The sequence below is a fragment of the Lynx rufus genome, unplaced genomic scaffold (genome assembly GCF_022079265.1).
Source record: "Lynx rufus isolate CCGP_SWC_20201006 ecotype Redwood Valley unplaced genomic scaffold, mLynRuf1.p SCAF_1, whole genome shotgun sequence".
Classification (NCBI taxonomy): Eukaryota; Metazoa; Chordata; class Mammalia; order Carnivora; family Felidae; genus Lynx; species Lynx rufus.
The window spans coordinates 72,618,088-72,643,049 of record NW_025814823.1 but is presented as its reverse complement, the minus strand read 5'-3'; the positions used below and the strand labels follow the sequence as shown (position 1 = coordinate 72,643,049).

General features: G+C 42.3%; 1 protein-coding gene across 2 annotated transcripts in view; it reads right to left on the bottom strand.

Annotated features, from left to right (window-relative positions):
• Positions 1 to 20,246, bottom strand: part of ITGBL1 (integrin subunit beta like 1) — a 211,372-nt gene extending 191,126 nt beyond the window's left edge. For both annotated transcript variants that reach the window (XM_047084690.1, XM_047084745.1), the window contains exons 1-2: positions 20,149 to 20,246; positions 18,784 to 19,001 (exon numbers count right to left, since the gene is read on the bottom strand). In XM_047084690.1, the coding sequence (XP_046940646.1) occupies positions 18,784 to 19,001; positions 20,149 to 20,246 (316 nt within the window). The remainder of the gene's footprint in view (positions 1 to 18,783; positions 19,002 to 20,148) is intronic.
• Positions 20,247 to 24,962: the final 4,716 nt, after the last annotated feature.

The window sequence follows — 24,962 nt, the reverse complement described above, 5'->3', positions numbered from 1 at the left end:
GTCTGGAAATGGGTCCCAGGAGAGGCAAAGCCCACAGGTAGATCCTGGTGGTATTCTTCGAGAGTTTCTGATTCAGTAAACTGTAGGGGAGGGGGACTCAGAATTCACATTTCTAAAAAGTACCTAGTTGATGCTGTTCTCAAGAACACACCTTGAGAAACACTGTCCTAAGTATTTCATTTAAGTGGGCTGATAAATTGTAATTTTAAAAATTAAGTTTATTTATTTATTTTGAAAGAGAAGAGACAGCACAAGCAGGAGAGGGGCAGAAAGAGAGATAGAGACCAAGAATTCCAAGAAGGCTCTGCACTGTCAGCAGGGAGCCTAATGCAGGACTTGAACTCACAAAACCGTGAGATCACGACCTGAGCTGAAACCAAGAATCGGACGCTTAACCACCTGAGCCACCTAGATACCCCTGTAATTTTTTTCTTATGCATGTTTGGGTTGGGTTTTCAATTACTTGGACCCCAAAAAGATGTCCTACCTGAAATACCTATGAGTATATGGAAGACAGCTGGCCCCCAAATAAGCCTGAATTATTCCATGTTGGAGTTCATACATGAAAAGCATATGAAGGAAACTCACGAGGCAATTATTACACAGAATAACATACATTTCATAGTATATTTAAGGGTTTTACCTACTTCAGTTAAATTTCAGCATCTTGTAATCAAATACTAGAGGTATACACACAAAAAATTAATACTTAGACTTCTTTTCTGTATAACAGAAAGTTTCTGATATTTTCACATGGAATTTTATTTCGATGGACTGAAATTGAAGCTATTTTTACATAATGAATGTAATTACCAACACAGATCTTGTTTTACTTTGGATATAGTAAAAAACACTATACTTAAGAGTCGCAACTAGTGTTTAACATACAACCTATAGTTTCATTTCTCCTTCATCTTTGGCAATTCTAATGAGAAATAGTTATCTATTTCTAAAGAGTCAAAGTGCCCCAGACACCCAAAATAAAAATACGTGTTTAAGTAACTAGAAACTTATAGGGGCGCCTGGGTGGCTCAGTTCTGTTAAGCATCCAACTTTGGCTCACGTCATGATCTTGCGGTTCGTGAGTTCAAGCCCAGCATTGGGCTCTGTGCTGACAGCTCAGAGCCTGGAGTCTGCTTCCCATTCTGTGTCTCCCTCTCTCTCTGCCCCTCCCCTGCTTGTGCACTATCTCCATCTCTCAAAAATGAATAAATGTTAAAAAATTTTTTAGAAACTTATCTGGATGTGACATTTTGTGCAGGAGTCACTGAATTTTTAGTCTTCTCGGTTCTGGTACCCATTCATTATGGGATGAACTGCAGTCTTTGGGAGCCAATGTGTCCCTTGGCCACCACTCACCACCCTCAGATGGCTGTTTTAGGAACAATGGATCCTGCTCCCTTTGCCCTCAAAACCATTATCTTCTCAACTTCCTGTTTACGGCCCCAAAGTCGCCCCTTCTACCTTCCCAGGTGGCATATAGGTAAGGTATCTAACCAGCAAGGAGGAAGAAGTCCCACTGCTTAGCACCAAAGCCAGGCAGTCGTTCCCTAGTTGGCAGAGACTTAACCTTTTAATTTCCAATTATGAAGAGGCCAGGTGTCCCTGGAGGTTCCAGGACTTGGAGTATCTAAAAACCAGTGTGACCACAACAATTTATATTTAGCAAATAATTCTGGCCCCTACCTCCCCAGCCCCATCCTTGATTCCTGCCAATTCCATCATGCATATAACAATGTACCCAGCATCCTCCTTTCCCTTTTCTTTCTACGGCCACCACCACACTCAGAATAGTCTTAGTTTTCACTATTGGCTGTTAAAATAGCTTTCTCATTGTTCTGTCCATTTAAAGGCTTTTCTCTTCCTATTTATCCCAAGATCTATGTCCCGAAATTTCTATCTGGAAAAGCCAATTCTTTGCTCACCATTGCCTGCCAAGGGCTGTCCACAGTCCTTTTTCCTTTCTTTTTGGTATTGAAAGGCTGCCTATGAGCTGCTCGCAGTTCTCTGCAGACTTCTCCCTGAGAACCCCTCGGAAAGCACCCACTGACCTCAGAGAGCAGGACTAGTGTCCATGATGTCCCATCTCCATATTTTGCTTATTTCCTCCCTCCGGGTAGAATCCAGTTCCTTACATACCCACTAGTTAATCTCTTACTTATTTTCGAAACAGCTCAAACTCCTCCTATGCAAGGCACTTTGCAATTAATACTGCATTGCCCTATATTTCAAACCTACCACTACATTTCCTAAGAAAAAAGAATCGTATCTTTTTTATTTATTTTTGAGAGAGAGAGAGAGAGAGAGACAGAGCGAGCATGTGAGTAGGGGAGGGGCAAGGAGAGAGAGAGAGACTCTTAAGCAGGCTCCACACTCAGCACAGAGCCTGAGACTGGGCTGGATCTCAGGATCCTGGGGGTCACGACCGGAGCCAAAGTCAGGAGTCAGACACTCAACCAATTGAGCCATTCAGGCTGCCCCAAGACTCATATCGTTTAATCTTTATAGCCCCATACAGCTACCAATGTAGAGTCTAATTCATAGTAGTTGCTTGAAAAATATCTGGTAATTATATACATGCAACACCAATATGTATTTCTTCTGTTTTATATCTATCTTTATATAAATTCTTGGATCTTTATATATGATAAAGCAGTCCATTTTCAGAGTTTCAACTCTTAAAGATAGTGATTAACTTATATGGGCACAGTTTTTCATAATTACACACATATTTTCCTCAAAAACATTTGTACTCATATGGACTTCCAATAAAACTGTAAGTAATTTGAGTTTCAAAATCAAGGTTTATGGAAAATTAGTCCCTAAGGGACCTACGGCTCCTCATTAGAAATAAGAAATACGTTCTCTATTAAGTTAATGACCTACCTAACAGTGTTGCAGTTTACAACGTCTGCCTGACCAATCAATGGCTGTGAGACAGCTCACACAATTTAAAACTGTTTAGGTTCTTGAGTCTTTTTTTTTTTTCTTTAATGTTCATTTATTTTTGAGAAAGAGACAGAGCATGAGCGGGGGAAGGGCAGAGAGAGAGAGGGAGACACAGAATCAGAAGCAGGCTCCAGGCTCTAAGCTGCAGCACAGAGGCCAACGCAGGGCCCGGACCCACAAACTGGGAGATCATGACCTGAGCCGAAGCCAGACGCCCAACTGACAGAGCCACCCAGGTACCCCAGTTCTTGAGTCTTAAATAAATTGAATTCTGCTGTTGTTTAATATCTGAAAATGAGAAATCTGAATACTACCAAATATGCTGACTGATTCCATTGCCTTTTTGAAGTTCTCAGAAGATAAAAAAAAAATTCCAAAAATAGCTAATCCAAGTCACCTAACACATTATCCTACATAAAATATTCTTTTGAGGTGGAAAATGTGTGAAAATTAAAACATGTAATTTAGCAAAAAGTAGATCAATGGCGTACTAAATGTGCACATGAAAACAGACAACCATTGAATCTGCTTCATGACATATGTCAGTATTCTGGTTTTCATCAAACCACCGTATTTGATAGCATTTGGAGCACGCATTTCTGCAAAGACCCATTGAAAGATGTCAGAAAAATGACAGACTGGGTATATTTAAGTACAGTGGAAAGAAACACTTCCCCTTTGACTCACAGGACATTAAGTCTATATTTAGAGAACTCATTTTTATGAGATTGGGATGAATTCCCTCATCAAATACTAGCTTCTGTATATATTTTTGCTCTTCTCTTTTTAATTTTCTTACCCCCTCATAAAAATCAATATAATTTACTGTATAATTAATATGGTTACATTTAAAGCTGAAACATATTTACCTCCAAATTAAATTTAAATATCAGATATTTATAATCACATCAATCAACTAATTTCACTGAGGAGCCACGATATTGGAATACCTATGTTAAATCTTGTGGCTGATAGAATAATTGCTGTCAACAGCTTGGCTCTCTCCTGCCATGTCACATTGCCATGTGGAGGAGAAAGCAGAGCACAGATATGGGGCTTGACCATGTGACTCCTTTTGCCCAACAGTACGTGGACACGATGGGCAGGTGACTCAAAGCGTTAAGGACCACTGAGCATTTCCTCTTACCCTCTAGCCCTCCTGTGACCCACCATGACAAAAGCACACCCCGACAGGGAGCTCAGCCCACTCTCTGGAATCCAGTCCGGCCCAGCTGAGTCGTGGCTGAACTACCCACCCAAGAGTGGGAAATAGATTTGTTTTTGGTGGTTTTTGGTAAGCCACTGAATTTGGGGGTAGTTTGTAATGCAGCAATTCTTTTGTTTTTAATGTTTATTTACTTATTTTGAGAGAGAGAGAGAGAGAGAGAGAGAGACAGCAGGAGCAGGGGAGGGGCAGAGAGAGAGGGAGGGAGAGAGAGAATCCCAAGCAGGCTCCATGCTGTCAGTGCAGAGCCCAATGTAGGGCCCGAACTCACAAACCGTGAGATCATGACCTGAGCCAAAGTCAAGAGCCAGATGCTTAACCAACTGAGCCGCCCAGGCACCCCTGCAGCAATTCTTGAAGCAATAGCAATAAAGTCCTAAGAGAGAATGTTAGAGAACATTTACTCCTGCCCTGGAAATTGCAGAAAAGGAATTTAAACATTCTTGGGCATCCGTTACCTGGTGGCATTATGCAAAACAGAGTAAGTCAACACAAGAGTGACTGCACAGCTTTTGGTGTCAGATGAAATATGATCTTGAACATTCCATTTAATCTTTCTCAGGCCCAGCTCTTTCTCTTTAGAATGGCAAGATGACCCACCCAGTAGGTTTACTATGAGAATTTAACACAAGAGGCATAGAGCAAATCCTAAATAAATATTAACTATCATCATTACCTTATTTCAATTCCATAATAACACTGTAAGATACGTTATTATAATTAAACAGATGTTTTTTAAAGTATATCCCATACAGAGGTGGCTGGGTGGCTTGATCGGTTGAGCATCTGACTCTTGATTTCAGCTCAGGTCATGCATGACCTCACGGGTTCATGAGATCAAGCCCTGCATCCGGCTCTGTGCTGATAGCATGGAGCCTGCTTGGGACTCTCCTTCCCTCCCTGTCTCTCCCTCTCTAGAGTGTATCCCATAAAACGTTGCCCTTTTTGAAAGGAATTGTTTTCTATACTGTCGCTATTTCCTGCAAATAATCCCGCACACATCACTCACCGCATGTTCTTTCTAACTCATGCTAGGCACTCTCCCCAGGTTGACTAGTTCTCTTCCATGTAGAGGGCAGCAGAGGCTGTTGTGGTTTTTGATGTGACTATTATGATTCTGATATGGCTTTTGATATCTATTTTGTGGGCAAATTTCAAGATGTGCACAGATATTCTTTTATTGTATTCTCATAGGCTGTGTGCTGACAGTTGGGAATTTAACAAATGCCAAGTCTACTTTATAGAATGTTAATGTCTGTAGTAGAATGCCATGCAGGTATGCCATTGGGCACTCATTAACTATTAAATTATGAGAATTCTAAAAATTCTCAGAAAGTAAAGCTTTCAAGGCAAGCTGAAGGCAATAGGCCTTCTCTCTGCAGTGGTCAACTGTCCGACATGAAAATCTTTCCACCCCTTTCCTGAACCAGCAGTCACTGGATTTCAGCACCTGCTGCTTTCTGATGGCTCCAATCTCCCACCCACCCATGTTCTGTCCTCTGCTAGTCACCTCTTTGTAGGTGTTTAATAAATGCTTGTTGAATTTAACCTAACTGAAGCTGAGAGAAAGCAAGTGACTCAAGCAAGGTCACACAGGAAGTAACAAGAGTGGAAAACGAACTGTTTGTTTTGCTTTTTAATTCCAATTCGCAGGCACTTTCCAGAGCAGTGTGCTTCTACATTACCATCCTATCCAAACCTGCTCCCTTAGCTTTCCCAAAGGAAAGATTACTAACTTCACTAGAGACTATATTAACAACAGATTAGTGCACTGCCACTCTTAACTCTTAAAATTCTATACCTGGCATATTAGCAGGGATGAAATATAGAAGGATTAGAATTTCAAGAATCCTAGGCAGTTTGAGGAGTGACATACCCACCTCCAAAAAGTAAAGTACACCCTCATGATGACCCAGTCAAAATTGTTCACTTTTCTATAGACACTTATCTTCTCTCACTGTGCATTTCTGCTGATTCCCATTGCTTTGTTCTCAAAAAGGCTATACATATATTAAAAATGGCATGTATTTTAATATCTGGATTTCACATTATGAATAATTTTATAAGAGCAAAAGATTCTCTCAAATGTGATTTATTCTTCTTAGTCAAAATAAAACTAGTTAATGTCCATGAAAGTAACAAATATATATTCAACTCTCCTATGTTTTCTTTCAGTCTTATAGACCCTGAAAATCAAAGGTTATAGAAAAGTTTCTCTCATTGCTGATTCTGGAGAACCTTTATTTTGATAAGAGTCAGTGCTAAACGCAATCTCTCTGAGAATATCAATTACAGCTGAGAGAAATGCTCTTTGTTGGTGTGACATTTAGTCCCAATGCTTTCTGCTACCCAGACTTCTTTTGATACTAAATGAATAAGGTGTTCTTCTGCCCAGTATTGGAACTTTTACACCTGTTACCTCTGGCATAAGACAGAAATGAGAATGAAAATCTGCTCTTCCAAGAAAAAAAATCAACAGAAGATATATTTTTAAATACAAAAATGAGGTACTTCAAAATTATGTTATTTCAGGACTCCAAGTTCATGAAAATATTTACCCTAAATATGTGGTTTCAGAACAACTGTAGTATGTTCAAGAAGAAGCCACCTATGGATTTGGGGGGCAAATTTTTCTTAGGGTTCCTTAATATGATAGCAGGAAAACAACAATTTTGACTACCTCTTAAAAGTTATATGAGAATTGAATGAGAGTTCAAATGTATGAAAATATTTTCCAGCAAAGCATACTCAAAATAGAAATAGATATTTTCCCATTACTCCTTTGTATTACTAACACAGCATTAATTTTAAGGCTCAAATCCATCCAAGCGGGCAATTGAAGTCTATCCAGGACACAGCTAGAAATCAAATATTTTTCTTCTTAAAACAAATGAATTATTTCATGTCAGGACGACTCTTGGAGCTTATATAACTAATGATGTTGACCAAGAAAGAAAAAAAAAGTCCATAACTTGCCTTTTGTATTTTGGAGAGGAAAAGGCTTAAGTGGCCAAGTCATTTTGTTTAGAAAAATAACTAGTTTCGTCTAAGTATTTTGCACAGCAGAAAATGATAGCTTTCAAAGAGCAGTAATGGCCAATTAGGAAATACATTTACCATGTTTTGATTTTCTGATTTTGCCTCCTTACTCTCTCCCATTGACTAAATCATGAATTTGCCGTTAAGGCCCTGCCATAGGAGAAGTTTCTAAGCAATACCAAAACTCATCGACCTCTTTAAAAAACAACAACAACAACTTTTTTTGGCCTGCCTTCCTCAGAAAGTATCCAGATAAAATAGTAAAACAGAAAACTAGAGTGGGCTACTATTCACTTGGAATAATTTGATGCTTGAACTAGTGACTATATACAATTAGGAGGCTAGGGCTCTTGGCAGAGAAACTTGTCTTCCGGCATAAGTCAGCAGTGAGGTGACTCAAGGTCAAGCCAATGAGCATCCTTCTAAAGGTCTTATTTTTCTTTTCCCTTTATAAAGCTATCATTCTTCCACCCAGCCTTAAGTAAGATGATTTAGAGTAGACAGAAGAATGAGTTTTATTACAAAATATAGTTTCTTATTTGCCAGGAAATGTGATCCTTGAAAAGACAAAGCACCCTTTTCCAAAGAAAATGAGATTTGCAACCACCTTGCAGCTCTCTGTCTTTACCAATTTAAGAGTTAATGGAAAATAGCTTGAGAATGTACCCATGCAGGGGGCCTAAAAATGCCCTGGTAAATCCCCCTGGTACTCTCGGTCACTGCTGTATGATATTTCTCCCCTTCAGATATGTCTCTTGACCTTGAATCCCACACCAGGCTTGGAATCTAAATTTCCCTCAGGACAAAGGTTTCGGATCTCCTAGTTCCACCTGATTTGAAGTTCCCCTCCGCCAAGATCAGCAATGTGTGAAGACACTTCCATTAACAGTTCTCTTGGCTGACCACTCCCTCACATGTGTCTTGGGACTCAGTCATCCTGGTGGAAATGTCTGTGTGTACATGCAAGAATAAGGGAGCTAGGGAGCTGTGCGCACGTATGTGTACATACATCAACAAATAAAACATCAACAAATAAAACATCCTCCTACATCAACGAATAAAACAATAACAAAAACTAGAAGCAACCAGAATTTTCACTAATAGGCAAATTGTTTATTAATAAAGCAATATATCCCTACCATAGGATATTATACACCTATTAAAATTCTTTTTTTTTTTTTAATTTGAGAGAGAGGCAGGGGGAAGAGGGGCAGAGAGAGAGGGAGAGAGAGAGAATCCCAAGCAAGCTCCATGCTCAGCGCAGAGTCCAACATGGGGCTTGATCCCACAAACCATGAGATTATGACCTGTGCTGAAATCAAGAGTCAGACGCTTAACCCACGGAGCCACCCAGGCACGCCAGGCACTCCAATTCTCCACCACATATATTATTAAGCTAGAATCAGAGCTGTGATATATTCTTAAGGAGAAAAAAACAAGAGAGAGGGAGAGAAACAGGGCTGTGAGTGTGTATGCACATTTATAACATGGGCGTGTATACAAGCATGGGAAAACAGGGAAGTATATGCCCTAAATTTAATATTGATTAACGCCAGAGGTTATGCTGAAGAACAGACTAAAGAGGAGTCACAGCACACACATATTTAGCTTACCTGACATCAATTGTATGTGTTTCAGTGTTGAGGTAAATACTTGACAGTAAAGGAAAGTGAAATCATAACTTAAATAGTGTAGAGATTCTGTTATTCCATCCAGTGAGTGGAGGTCCCAAGTGGGGACAAGAGGGGAGTGTGAAAGGGATGGTGTTTCCCTGGGCTGATGTCCTTGGTATATGTCTCTACTGTGAGCATCCCACCCAGCTAAGGGTCCCCAAATGAACAATCCAGCTAATACTCCTCTGATATCCAGCCAAAAACCAAAAATGGAGTAAACACAGAAACAGCCATGGAGTAAACATTCATTTACTAGTGTTTACTGTGCTAGACTGAGAGACGGTGTAATCAACTCAAACACAGGGCCTTCCTTGGAGATTTGTTAGGGGAATGTTTAAACTTCAACTGTCTGATTTTGTGCTGATGTAGAATCTGTTCCCTGAATAAAATTCAACCCCACTGCACTGAGTTTTATCCATGCATTTATGTATTGTTTGACTTTTTGTAGCAGACATGTGTTGTGTTTTAATCAATTTTAAATACAGAGATAACTAAATAGATGGGAAACGTAAAAAACATTTAAATACATAAACAATGCTTGTATGCTCTCTGGTAATTTAATTTCTGGCAACCAGATTTTGAAAAATTACATCTTTGCATAGAAATAATAACCCCATAGAAATAGCTAGGCAAAAAAAGCAGTATATGTTGAATATATAAACAAGTACAGGGAATATACATTCATAACTGGCCACTCGATTACTAGTAAATACACTTAAAGCAAAGACATACTCCCTTTTGCCTTAGCATAATCTCCTTAGAGATTCCAGGTTTAATAATGATAATAATAGCTCCCATTTAGAATGACAATTACATCAGCTGTTTTATTAGATGCTTCATGTGTATTTTCTCACTTAAATTTTGCAATAACTCTCCACAGAGTATTAACGATATCCCATTTCAGAGATGAGCAAACTGAGTCTTACAGAATTCACCAAAACTTCTGGAATCCACACAGCAGGTAAACTGGGGTGGAACCCAGCCCTACCACTGTCATCAGTGCAAGTTCTCAACCACTATACAAATGCCCCCATGGCCCTGTTTTAACAGACGAGCTTTTTGAATAAAACCACTGCTTCTGATAGGATTGTATTTTTTAGCTGCCAGAAAACCCCAAAATGACAGGAGCTGAAACAAAATTTATTATTTTTATGTGTAAAACACAGTGCAGAGGCAGGCAGTTCAGGACTAGTGTGGCAGCTCCACATTATCTCCAGAAGTCAGGACTCCTGTCTTGGAGGTGAGCCATCCTCATAGGTGGCCGCCATATTCATCTCTCGATGCAAGGGAGCCGCTGCGACTAGGTGCACTCGAGGCAGGAAGGAGGGTATATGGGCAAAACAAACACCTCCCTGCAAGTCAGCTCCCTTTGGGAGCCCCCACAACGTCTCTGTTTACATCTCTTCCACCAGAATTCCATCACACGTCCACACTTAGCTTTCAGAAAGGGGATTCATTGAAAAAGTGGGGGTTTTAAGAACCAGAGTGATTACTATTCAATCTTAAGTTATTTATGTTCCTCGGATTCAACAAGCCCATCTCCAGTGTCTCCAGAACATTCAGCGATGTGAAACTCTGTGAAAAGTAAGTTGTTTTGACTTTGTTTTGTATTGTGTTGCTTCTCCCATTTTTGTAAGATAAAGGAATGGGTTCTGGGTTCAACCCACCTGAGATCAATGCTTCAGAGGAGATGAAGGAACGGCCAGGAAACTCAGAAATCTCAGTGGAGGTGAGGGTCAGAAGCAGCAATGCACTGAGTGTAAACTCTGCAAATTTGCAGAAATCTTAGGGTTTCCAGTAAAGAAAATGACAAAAAAAAATTCCAGATTCAAAGACTAACCACACACTATTTAGGGCATGGCTCTAGAACCATAAATCAGGGTGAAGCCTGCAGGGACAGGAAAGTTCCAGAACCATAAATCAGGGTGAAGTTTGCAGGGACAGGAACACAAAAGTCAACCTCCTGGGACAAAGATAGAAACCAGGGTCAAAAACTTAGACATCCAGTGAGCTGGAATGTTACCCAGTAAGTCTCAGGCTGGAGATGGCCAGGGCTGAGTGCTCAACCTAGCCTGGACACGATGGAGAAGGCATGCTGACTGAGCTGAGATAGTTCCAAAAACTCACTGACAGTCAAAGGAGGAAAGGTGAACATAGACTTAAATCCAGAAGAAGATACAACATGGGAGGAAAATCACTTCTTTGGGAGTCAATATCGTTTGACTGAGTATCAAGCGAGGGTAGAAGAGGGACATCTGATATAAGTAAGCATCCTAACTCCATTGACTCACTAATCACTCCTGCATTTAGCTAGGCAAATAATATTATTATCCCCCATTGATAATATTATTGCCCCCGTTTCTAGATAAGGAAACAGAAGTTGCAAACGTTTGAGTAACTTGCCCACAGTTGGCAAGTGATAGTGTCAGGCATCGAATGTAGGTAATTGCAGGGCTATAAGTCACTTTTTATGATCTGGACCAGAAGCGTGGTGTTTCTTATCAGCAGTGGTGTGGGAAAGACTGGGGCCAGGGAAATTAAATCATGAAGATAAGCACTGAAAGGAAGGGAAAGATGCAGCACTGGCATCCTAGATGCAGCACAAGAACAGCCAGGTATTAATGGAGTTGGAACTTCTGTCTCTTGCCATCCACACATTACAGCATTCCTCCTCGTGCATGTCCCAGGACCCCCAGAGATGCTCACATCCTTGTTCCTGGAACCCATCAATAGGTTACATGGCAAAAGGGATCATGCCAATGTGATTAAAATTATGGATCTTGAGGGGCGCCTGGGTGGCTCAGTCGGTTAAGCGTCCGACTTCAGCTCAGGTCACGATCTTGCGGTCCGTGAGTTCGAGCCCCGCGTCGGGCTCTGGGCTGATGGCTCAGAGCCTGGAGCCTGCTTCCGATTCTGTGTTTCCCTCTCTCTCTGCCCCTCCCCTGTTCATGCTGTGTCTCTGTCTCAAAAATAAATAAACGTTAAAAAATAATTTAAAAAAAAACTTATGGATCTTGAGGATGTGACAATGGAAGAAACTCAGAAAGACGACATCACGAGAAGGATCTGACACGTCGTTGCTGGTTCTGAGATGTAGAAGTGTACATGCAAAGACCCAAGAGAGGCCTCTAAGAGCTCAGGAAGACCCCCAGCTGACAGCCAGCAAAGAAACGTGACCTCAGTCCTACAACCACATAAAACTAAACTCTTTCAATGCCAAATGACCAAGAAATGGATTCTTTCTAAGAGTCTCCAGAGGGTAACAGACTTGCCACCAGCTTAGCCCTGGAGACCCTGTGGGACTTCTGACATACAAAACTATAAGAAAATACATGTGTGTCGTTTAAGCCACAAGGTTTGTGGTAATTTGTTATAAGGGCAACAGAAAATGAATACAATGGCAGGAGATGGAATTGAGGAAAATGTCTTATTTCATAACTCCTCAAAATTCTTAGGACAGAGAACACTATCCAAGATCTCTGCTGCTATGGAATTAATCACGTGCCTCCAAACCTTGAGCATCAGGAATCACAAGGTCAGATTCGACAATCTATGTCTGAGTCCCAGAGAGCTGAGAAGCTTTGGGGATTAAGATATTAAGAGACATGGGCTGTCCATTTTAGCATCATGTCTCAAAGTATATGGGAGGCTTCTGAGAACCCTATGAAGGAGGTTTTTACTTTGAAAATTTAAATTTTGTAATATAAATAAACTCACTCCCGTATGTCCCCTTCTCTTTCTGGGGAAATTCTACTTGAAAAATAACCATGGAACTTCTCACATTGACACTACTTGATCTAAACACCATCATGTCATAAATACACTCTTCTAGATTATCAAGGTGTGGGGATGACCTGGTCTCACCACAAGGTATTTCAGTCTCTATCATTGAATTGCAGAGTACTCTACAAATAAAGCAGTACAGATGGGAGAAAGTGAAGATGAAAATCTTTCATTTTTATGTGTCCCTTGAGGCAAGACAGGATGTACTTATCTAACATGGATGAACCTAAGAGAGTAGAACTAAAAAAACCAAGAGGCTTGCATGAAGTGAGTGAGCTAGTGGTGGGGAACTCCTGAATGTGTTCTCCAAAACTAAGGACATGTTGGGGCGCCTGGGTGGCGCAGTCGGTTAAGCGTCCGACTTCAGCCAGGTCACGATCTCGCGGTCCGTGAGTTCGAGCCCCGCGTCAGGCTCTGGGCTGATGGCTCGGAGCCTGGAGCCTGTTTCCGATTCTGTGTCTCCCTCTCTCTCTGCCCCTCCCTGTTCATGCTCTGTCTCTCTCTGTCCCAAAAATAAATAAAAACGTTGAGAAAAAAAAAAATTTAAAAAAAAACTAAGGACATGTTAAGACCATGATGAAAACACAAGAAAGGAGGTGATGTGGAAAGTGGGGTCTGTCTGTTCAACACAATCGTTTACCCAATGGGGTGGTAAAGAAGAGGCAATGGTCTTACGTGCTTGGTGCCCCATGTGGGGGCACAGAGGGAATATAAAGAAGCAACCATGATGGCAAATACCAAGGTGGAGAGGCAGACACAGTCAAAGGAGTGGGCAAGGAAGACAGAATGTGGTTTGAAGAAAGGAAGAGAAGGTGGAAAATGGAAAATGACTAAGAAAGGAAAAACCAAAGAGCCTATTCCACAAAATAGGCTTGGAGGGAATTACACAACTATCCAAGAAAAACACAACTGTGAGGAAAAGCAGATCAAAGAGTCCTAAGACTGACTCTAAAGAGCCAGGAAGTCCAGTTCTCATGAATAATCATATACAATTCTCACACTATTTGGGGCACTCAGGTGGCTCAGTCGGTTGAGTGTCTGACTCTTGATTTCGGCTCAGGTCATGATCTCACAGCTCATGAGTTCGAGCCCCAGACAGTGCAAAGCCTGCCTGAGATGCTTGTTCTCTCTTTCTGTCTCTCTCCCAAAATAAATAAATCAACTAAAAAAAAAAATCTCATACTATTTATTTAGCAATGTAAAAGAAATATCTGCGAGAAAAAAAAAATGCTACTATTTATATAATAGGGGTATTTCCATGTATTTTAATTACTTTTATATTCAGTTTATATACATGAATCAATGTTTATAAGAATGTTTTATACATAGTATGAATTAGTGTATAAACGCATAATTATGTGGGTATTAAATATATTTATACATAAATATAAAAATTATTCTGAATAATACAATGCAGGATGCAAGGTTCTTTATATCCATAAAGATGTTCCAAAAAAAGAATCTAAATTTCAGAGAAATCAGATGGCTGGCTCAAGGTTAAGGATACAAACAATTTAACCTAAGTTAACAATTCAGACATGATCCATCTAGTTCTAGCTCCACCACCAATAAAGTCCAAATTCATTCGGCTAGCTATAATTCTTCATTTTTACAGCAATTTCAGATTTCAAAGAAGTGTTTTTTCTCTAATAAAGATTTTTAGCCATTGATTAGGAGTCATCTGGTTCTTTTTCCTGACCAGTTCTATCACACTTCCAGTCACTGATTTATCATTTTACTCATCCGTGGGTACTAAAGCATGTTGACTGTACCTTCAATAGTCTTTAAAATTCATCATAGTTTTGGGGCGTCTGGGTGGCTCAGTCAGTGAAGCATTCGACTTCGGCTTAGATCATGATCTCGCAGTTTGTGAGTTCAAGCCCCGCGTCGGGCTCTGTGCTGACAGCTCAGAGCCTGGAGCCTGCTTCAGATTCTGTGTCTCCCTCTCTCTTTGCCCCTCCCCTGCTCACTCTCTGTCTCTCTCTGTCTTTCAATAATAAATAAAGGTTAAAAAAAATTTTTTTAATTTAATAAGAAAAATTTTTTAAAAATTATCATAGTTCTTATTCTCACTCCCTTGGGCTACAGTTTAAATAGTATCTAAATGGAGTTCCTCCCCATCAAGTGTCTACCCCAACTTGCCGTGCCCTCAGACAGCCTGTTAATTTTCATGGGTCAGAGTACTAACCATTGCTCCCATGTTCAAACCACATCATGGCTCCTATATGCAGCTTAATTAAGCACAGACTTCACATTCAGGTTCAGAGTTCTCAAACAGTATGTCCTACTGTAACTCAAAATATCTTCCAGTAGTTTCCCCAGAGCCCTAAGATCCAGCCAAAGCCAAACCTAGATACCTCACTAGTTCCCAAGCACACCCACATGCTTTTATGCCTCTAAACCACTGCTTGAATTTTTCTTCCCTGAGAATTCCAATAGTCCACCTTTTGGACTAAAAACCTCCCTGTACACAAAGATTTATGTCAAAAGCTACCTCTTTCTCAAGTGTTTTAACCACAATATTTAATTCCTGTCTCAATAGAACTCTCACAGAAATTTATAGAAAGTATATTCTGCATTGCATTACAGGTATTTGGTATTTCTTTTCATCTCCCTATTCAATGGGAAGTTGTCATATTTTCCACATCTTTTTTTTTTTTTGCTACGATGAATAACGCTGTTCTAAGCATTTGTGTCAACTTTTTTTAATGTTTATTTATTTTTGAGAGACAGACACAGTGTGAGTGGGGGAGGGGCAGAGAGAGAGAGGTAGACACAGAATCCGAAGCAGCTCCAGGCTCTCAGCTGTCAGCACAGAGCCCAATGCGGGGCTCCAACTCACAGACTGCGAGATCATGACTTGAGCCAAAGTCAGACGCTTAACCAACTGAGCCCCTCTTTTCCACATCTTTATACCCCCTTCAACAGCAGAGGATCTAGTAAATATACAGCACTCCGTAAGTATTTGCTAAATTCAATTCAATTAGTTCTTCCCAGTTACTAAAACTGAAACTCATTTAAGTGATACATTTCAAAAATTATTCGAATAGATTAAAAAAAACCAACAACAATATTTTAGGTCTGTCTGGGTGGCTCAGTTGGTTAAGCTTCCAACTCCTGATTTGGGCACAGGTCATGATCTCATAGTTCCTGAGACTGAGCTCCATACAGACAGCACAGAGCCTGCTTGGGATTCTCCCTTTCCCTCTCTCTCTGCCCTTCCCCTGCTTGCTCTCTCTCTCTCTCTCTCAAAATAAATAAACAAACTTTAAAAAAAACAATATTTTATTTAAGTGTAATCATACTCATTCAGGGGATTATTCAGAGATGCTCTCAAATACTAGCTGAAAGTTTGTTTTTATAAAATCAAACATTTTACTCTTCTCAAAGAAATAGCCCACCCAAATTAGTTTACTTCTCATTTGACTGTGACACACACAGGAACAACTTCTGAGCCAGACCTTTACACTACAGAAGTCCAAGGAAGATTCATGGGCCACGAACAAGTGAAAACTGGAAGAAATAAACCACTTATGACAGTATACACATAATCACTTTCAAGCAGGCTCAAACTAAAATAAGTATCTTTCTTATGATTCACAGTATAAAAATCCCAAAGGACTTAACTTTCAAAGGGCATGGTGTATCTAATACAGCTGCTCTGAGGCTTGGCCAAAATAGCTATCCTTGCTCGACCTTTTGAGCTTTGGATCAATAACAGGCCCCGGCTACATGACAAAAACCAAACTGCTCTCACTGCATCAAATGTCCAACAAAGACAAAGCCAGGCTATCTAGCTACCCATCTACCTATGCATCTATCTATCCATACGAGTTCACATTTTGTGCGTCACTATAATAATATTACGTTATAGACATCCACACACATTTATATGTACTGAGCACTTTGTGCAAAACACTATTCTAAGTATTTTACATGTGTTAATGCTCACAACAATCCTGTAAAATAGGTAATGTTATCACTCTCATTTTGCAGATGAAGAAATCAAAGCTCAGAAAGTGTAAGGAATTGCCAAAGTTCACACAGCTATTAAGTGGTGGGGCTGGGATCGGCCTCCTGAACTCTTCCCCCCAGAGCCCAGAGTATTAACGACTCAGTGATACACTACCAGGAGCAGGATTTTCTTTTCTTCAAAGGGGTTGGGGGAAGTCTCTGAAAGCTACTCTATTTCTGGAAAGCACCATAGAGGTAAAGGCCCAGGTGCACATAAAAACGTAAAAGGCAACTTGCTATGTTTCTATCTTACTCGCTATAATATAGGAACTTGTTCTTGAAGACGGAATTGAAAAGCTCAATTTGAAGCACAGAACAAGGGACGCAAGCTGGTGAGCACCTCGAAGGTGCTGTGTGTAAAGATCTCATTCGCCTGGGAGATGTATTCAGAGCATTTGCGGGCACAGATTCTCACCAGGCCCAGGAGAGCAGGCCTCGATGGGCATCAGTCACAAAGGTGAGAACTGCAAATGAACACAGTTATCTCATTCAGCCTTGAAATAAAGAGAAGCATTTTGCCTCCAGGGGAACACACACGTATGCAAACAAAACCACGCATGATTCAGTGCAGTTCGTATCAGGGAGGAAAGAATGCAGTGAGATGTTATAAGGAAACAACACATCACTTTCCACGGGAGATCAACAAGAACACTACATACCATAGCATTCCCTCTGCATAGTTTTGCAGAAAGGACCCAGATAAGCTTCTTCAATAGGGAACTTTTATCTGACGACACCTGTAACTAGTTTCACCCGTTCAAGACTGCATCTTTCTTCTTACGTTTCCAATGAAAAAAATGTGTTCAGAACCCGTGATATTGAAGAGGCCTTGCCAGAGGCAATACAAGCCAGAGAAGTCAGGTAACAGTGGAATTTGGAACGAAATATTAGACAATACTTAGCTTTCATTCCAAAGGGCTGTCCTCAATAATACAGCAGCTTGTGGAACTGACAAAGTTAGAGTAACAAGCTGTGGCATTCAGTACCTTTGAAGGGCTGAGCCACAGCCTTCACAGGGTAAACAAAGCCACATAGAAGCACCTGTTCCCCTCCAAATGACTTACATGACTACTTTTCCATTGTGCGTCTTAAGTATTCTCACTATGCACTTCTGGGCCCAGGTGCCAAGCAAAAAACCATTTTGCTATAAACTCACTCTTCATCACTGTTAGTGTTGGACTCTTCACTACATTGTGGGTAAAATACGTTGTGATTTTTTTCCCCCACAAACTTGCCAAACCCTGGTTAGAATCCATTGTGTTGTCCTTTTACTAACAGAGGAGCATCTGTATCATTCACAGCCACCCAACAGAAGTTCTGGTCCTAAGTCAATGAATGGCCCTAAGTAAATGTGAAAGTGGTATAGGCTGGGGGGGGGGGTTTCTATGAAGAGATAGCTTGACCCATTCCAATATCACAACCTGAATCACTCCTTAAAAATGTACAAGAGCAATGAATTTATTTTGACTCCACTCCTTCCAAAATACCAAGCTTCACTGCAGCTGAAAAACCCAAGCGGCTAAAACAACACAAAAGCAATCACTTCTAAGCAGATTTGGGTCTGCTTATTTTTTCCCTTGTTACAGTCTTCTGATATGCACTTCCCTCTGGGAACTATACCCTAAGAGGAAGAAGGCAAATCAGAGTTCAAAGACACAACCTACCGCGGCTGGATTTTAGGAAGGTAATATTCCCCCTGCGTCTCCTTGGTAAAAATAAAATACCGGTTTATGTTCTGCAAATATGATTAACATACGCGATTGGGGTAGAGGAACCCACCAGCTTAACTCCGTTGGTGAGGAAGTTTGGAGATTTAAGTGTGTAATAAGGAACTAAAATAGAGGCAAGCTAGAGTTATAATCAAGTGAGTGAATCTTACCAATATTAGTTCTACTTAAGTTTGGACCCTGAGGCGGAGGAAAGTATTGAGACACGTGATTCCAGAGTGGAGGAGCGTTAGGAGGACCCGCGCGCGCGAAGTCAGTCACCTCCTGGAGAGCTGTCTTAGGGGCCCCCTCCCGCCGGCTCTCCCCGAAAAGTGGCAGAAACCCCTGCGGGGAGTGCGCCCCCGCCACCCTCGGTAAGCCGGCCCCCCCTTACCTGCGCAAGTGCTCCCGTCGTACGTCTCGCACACCCACTCGTGGCACTCGCACAGGGGCCCGAAGAACACGCCGGGCTCGTTCACGTGACAGATGCAGACCCCGCAGTCGCACCGGCCGCGGCCATGGCACAGAGCGCCCCCTGGGGGCTGCCCGGGCGCGCGGCACCGGCGCTCCGATTCGGCCCGGGACAGCCTGCACGCGGCACCCGGCCCAATTCTGCAAGGGCGACAAACCACAGCAGGGCCATGGTCAAGAGCAGATACAGCCCCTTCTGCTCTGAGCCCACGTTCCCCCCAACCACCCTTTTGGCGACGTTCAACTTCACAGAAAGGAAGTCTGAGGTTCCACATTTCTCCGGGGCCAAGCGAGCACCAGCCATGGGCCATCACAAGAGAATGACCCAAACGTTGAGGGGTAACCTGCACACCGAATAGGACCGCCTTCCAAGTGGACAGAGGTGGTCCAGCCCTGCCTCTTGATGGCTTGGCACAGAATCTTATATGCACATTTTGATTAAATGCAAATGAATGCAAAGCATGACATTTGGCTGACTTTTCAGTACACTTTAAAAAGTCCCATTGCTGGGACACCTGGGTGGCGCAGTGGGTTAAGTGTCACACTTCAGCTCAGGTCATGATCTCACCGCTTGTGGGTTGGAACCCTCGTCCGGCTCTGTGCTGACAGTTCAGAGCCTGGAGCCGGCTTCAGATTCTGTGTCTCTGGCTCTCTGTGCCCCTCCCCACTTGCTCTCTCTCTCTCTCTCTCTCTCAAAAATACATAAACATTAAAAGAAATTGTAATAAATAAATAAAAGAAAAAGTCCCATTGCTATCTGATGGCCAGGAGCAGCCTTTTATGAAAAAGAAGAGAGGGATATGTAGGAAGAGCTATAGATGTTATAATAGTGTAGGACAAAATATTTTCCTAGTTGCATTAAGCAGTGCTTATAAACTTTAAAAAAGTTTAGTTATTATCATGTGCCTCAAAGACCCTTTCAAAAGGCAATACAATAATGTAATGCAGACCCTGTGAAATAATTCTGCCTTATAGGCTATGAGCACACACAGGCAGGTACACAGGATTTCCTCAATCTCACGGCAGAAGTTCCTCCTGCTATGTACTAAACTAGGAGGAGATTATATATTTATATTTATTCACTGTATTTTTCCGAAGGAAAAGTAAAAGGACAGACGCGAAGCAACACACAGTGCAGACATATAAGGAATAAGAACAGGTTGGAAAGAGTTTACCCCGTGGCCAACTTTCTAACTGCTCTTGGCTTTGGGCAGCCATCCTGCAAACTCGAAGCCCTGCCACACAAAGCAAGGCAGGTCGGTCTCAAAGAACAACAAACCAAACTTACCTCAGAGATGGCGAGAAGCTCTGAGGAACAGCTGACAGCCCCGCGAAGAGAAGGGAGGAGGCCAGCAGCAAGAAGTTCCTGATGGCTGCAGGACGCATGCTGAGCTCGGGGGCTGTGCGGGCGAGCTGCGCTCCTGCAGGGTGGGGCTCCCGGTGTGTGGGGGGTTGGGGGGGGCGCTCGGGGCGGGGGGTGGGGAGAGGTGCCACCGGCGCAGACCGTCCCGCAGACGGACACACAGACACCAGACACCGGGACGCGCGGGTCGGGCCTCTACCAGGAGGGGCGAGTGCCTTGATGAGCTGCCTGCCTGTGAGGATTTGGGCAGCGGCACCGCTCTGGGCGGGGTGCTGGTACCAAACCCCTCAAGTGCGGAGTCTAGGCAGAGGAGTAATTAGAAACAGTTGTACAAGCAGATGGTTTATTTTGACATTAAAAAAAAAAAAACTGTCCTGTTCACAGATTTAGGAAAATCATTTCTTTCTTCAGTGCAGGCCCCAGAGATGCGGAGTATTTGGGCTGGTTGATATTCAAGGGACAGATAAAATAGTCCCTTAGATGTGAAAGGGGGGAAGGGGAGGGCTAGTGACGTCGGCGTGAGCACTTAGTAGGGAATTATTTCCCCCAAGGGCTTTTTCAGAAGGTGTGTTATTTGGGTTATGAGTTCTAGGGGGCCAGTGCAATGGACGAATATAACTTTTTCTTGTACTTTTTACTCTTTGTTTTAAGCGATGGGTTTTTCATTTCTTAAGCCTTTAACAAGTATGTCATGATTCTGGGTGTTTGGGCCAGTAGCTTATCACACCACATTTTTTCTTGTCTTGGACGGTTCAGATCTTAGTCGTCCCAAATTCACCCCATTTCCCCCCCTCCCCCCTGCACCAAGTAGGAAGAAACAAAATAAAATGTGAGATTCTGGCATCAACTGCACTGAAATATCATCAGTGTCACTTATGAAGCACCTACTATGCGCCAGTCCCTTAGTATATTTTATCTCCAATGTCAACAATAACCACTCATTCGTATACTCATTTGGCAAGCCCAGGTTCAGCATCTATCAGGTACCAGGCTCCATGCCAGATGGAACGGACACAACTAGAGAATTAAAGAGGCATGATCCCTGTGCTTGGAATCCAGTGGGCCAGTGGACATTAATCAAACAAAAGCAAATATAAAAGACAAACTGCAATGAAAAAAGAGTGCAGTTCCCTCCAGAGTAGCTGGAGGTGCCTGACCTAATCAAGATGGTGGCATTTGAGCTAAAGGATGAGGGCTGAAGAGAAGAAAATTGGGTGGGAATGGGGAAGGGGTGGAAGAGGGGGAGAAGCGTTCTTATCCCCATAATCAAGCTCAAGAAACCAAGAGCAAAAAATGACCTCTTGCTCAAAAGTGACTGACTTGCTCAGATTCCTGCAGGAAGTTATAGTGGGGGCTCCAGCTGAAATCTGGCAACTCAAAGCCCATACACTGTCCTCTACACTGTGTGGTCACCTGGGGAATGTAGTGGAGGGTGGCATGAAAGGGTAGAAAATGTTCTTTCTTAGGTCTAAGCAGAGCACTTCAGAGGCAGTGGCTCCTCACCAACTAGAACCATCCAAGCTACTGTTGTGTGGCCTTAACATCCAGATAAGCTGTAACAGGATGGGATATCTCCCTGTTATTTATATGAACAGACATAAGACTACCCCCAGCATTTGCTTTCTGAGGCAAGAAGGCAAAGAAGTTCCTCCATTGAGAGCCTACCCCTTTTCTCCTGTCTCCCCAATCTCTTTCTCACCAGGAGGGGTCTGGGCCACAACAGTAGCCCACACAGCTAAGCCTTCTCCAAATGGCTGACCCTTTGTCAACCCTTAAGACCAGGCACGTGCACACTGGTGAGGGGATCTGCCATCAGGAGGACGCACTGGGGAAGGGTGTACATGGGTCAGAAAGTGGTCTAGACAGGGAATTCTGGAGTCCTGGGTACTAAGAGTGTGGTTGAGAGGGAGTGACATAGGCTATAGGTTGGTAAGTTCCCTGGGTCACATGAACTACTCATCCTGGGGGTGGGGGGTGAAGGGTTGCATTTGGAGGAGAGACACTAAACAAGAGACACTAAAATCCTTCCTTTGGAAGGAGTCACTAAACAAGCCATTCTCAAAGTATGATCTGTGAACCAGCAGCATCGGCAGCACCTGGGAACTTGTTAGAAATGCAAGTTCTCAGGCCCAACCCCAGACCTGCTGAATCACAGGGTGCCTTTAAAAATATTCTGAGAAATTTATCTGAGAAGGCTTGCAAAGCTCAGGGCCCAGGGCTGGGGCCACGGATGCCTAGATCTAAGGGTGGATTTACACTCACTCCTGGTTCCACTTCCAGAATTGTATCCCCTCTCAGCCACGTGGAACACTATGAGGATGTAGGAACAGGCTCTCCTGCCAACATCTAAAAACCTTGGTGACTCAGAGAATATGGGAAGAGTAGAAAAGAAGCATCAATTCCAAAGCCTGACTAGGAATTTGCAGTGAAAACATGGAACTTGTAACAAATGAGTCATGTGTTACTTTCTGCGTCTTTTCTGAGAGGGAAAAGAAGAATCACTGTGAAATATGGACCTGATGTTTGAACGTTTCGTTCATGAATTAGGGCAATTCTTTTACCCTGTGGTATTTTCATACAGTGTGGTGTGCAGTGAGGAATATCATCGTTAAGAGTGTGCAGCCATGAAGATCGGAGGTGCTAGGTGACAGAAAGCATTTAAATGTTCAGATCATTATATTACTGTGACTCAGAAATAATACTCCCAGCAAGTTGAAATAGTTACATCGTGGCTGCCTTAGTGACTCAGTAGAAAACCTTGGGCCCACAGAAACTCTGGCGAAATAAAAAGAATAACTTAAAAATTTCTCCCTCTAGTAAACTTGTGTTTTTTTCTGCTGAAGTTATAAATGCCTTGGAAATGTCTACTTTTCCCTTCTCCCTGTTTGCAGAAACCTCAACAATATTCATCCTAATGAGGGCAGATGTATTGCCCAATTCCTGCCTGCAGCGCCTTGAGTTTCTCTCTGACCTTGCAGACCTTGGGGCAGTGCTAGGGGAAAAGCGGTGGTTTGGATGCACAGTGGAGGGTGCCTGAGTTGGATGCTGGGAGGAGAACTCCTTGCACCTGGAACCCATTTCAAAGGGACTGAAAATGTATTAGTCTTTGAACAGAGTCCTTGAGTCCTCAGGTCACAAAATCATAGAATCTCAGGGTTCAAGCATTTTTTTTTAAAGACAGGATGGTTCAAAATTAATTTTTTGATGATGTACAACACGTGGCAAATGATTGGATAGACTCAGAAGAAAACAGAAGTTAAAGAGAACGCATCTCCCTCTGATTTCAGCTCTGAAGTTCTCAACCTTTGCTTTCAAATCTACTCCAAGAGGTCATTTAAAATAATATCCTGGGGGTGCCTATATGGCTCGGTCTGTTAAGCGTCTGAGTTTGGCTCGGGTCATGAGCTCACGGTTTGTGGGTTTGAGCCCCAAGTTGGGCTCTGTGCTGACAGCTCAGAGCCTGGAGCCTGTTTCAGATTCTGTGTCTCCCTCTCTCTCTCTGCCAGCTCCCCCCACGCCTGCTAATGCTCTGTCTCTTTCAAAAATACATAAACATTAAAAATTTTTTTACAAAATAACATCCTGGCCATAAGCCTTGCTACAAAACAGTTTAAGATCTAATGTATGTGTTCTGAAGTCCCACCACCTATCTACATACACCCCAAATAATTCTACCCTTCTCAAGATCAACATTCTCACTTCCATTCACCTCTTGCTCGCATGTTACAACTTCAAACCCTCCATAGCCTGATTTCCTGAGTGCTTTTACTGTATCTGGTGTGGATGCTTCTGTAAAGTGTGACCATAAAGTAGGTGTAGTCTGACGTGTGCGGAACTTCTGTTTCATAAAACGGCCCCCAAACACAGAGAGCAAGGAGAGACCGAGAAAGAAGAAGGCCACTCCACGCTGGCAGGTGGCAGGTGTGATAAGCAAAAGAACTTACTTTCAAGGCTTATCTTGGGGAGCCACGGGACAAGTAGAACTCCACACCCACCTGCCACAATCTTAAGTGTTTATACAGAGGCCTTAACTGTGTTCAGTCACGTATGCCATCCAGATGGTCTGACCAACACATTGCTCTCTCGAGTCTGTGTCCTTGAAAACGATTCCTACTGTGGGAACAGTGGACAAAACGTACATTCCAAGGACAGGAGAGGGGGTGACAAACATTTGATTTTATGCACCCGGCTTGTGGGTCTACCAGCAGTCATGTCCTCTCCATGACCTTTTCCAACAGGAACAGATTGGTGCTTTCAACATCCTTACTTCATATGCTATATTTCTACTAATGAACTGAAGATTAACTTCTTCACTATCTCATCATTCCAATCATGTGCTTGTACAAGTGTATTTTCTTCCAAATATAAGTTGATGTTTACTTTATTAAATTTTACCTGGGCTTAGCTCTTTCATGGAGATTTTATCCAAAGTCATTATGGCTGCTGTTTTCATATTTCTCTCACCCTTTTAAAAGTAAGTATGATGAGCATACTTCCCCCATCTTCATCCACATAATTACTAACGTAGTTGAAAAAAATGGGTGAAGGACTAAACGTAGGTGAGACCTTTCTTCAAGACGATAGCAGTGCCCTAACTGACATATATTTGGACAGGCAATCTAACCTCTTGTTAGTGTACTGAGTTGTCTGGAATCAGCCCATGTCTTTGTTTTGTTCACAAAAATATTATGACAGATCCCATCAGTTAGTTTACTAGGGAAAACTGGGGTTTTCCATAC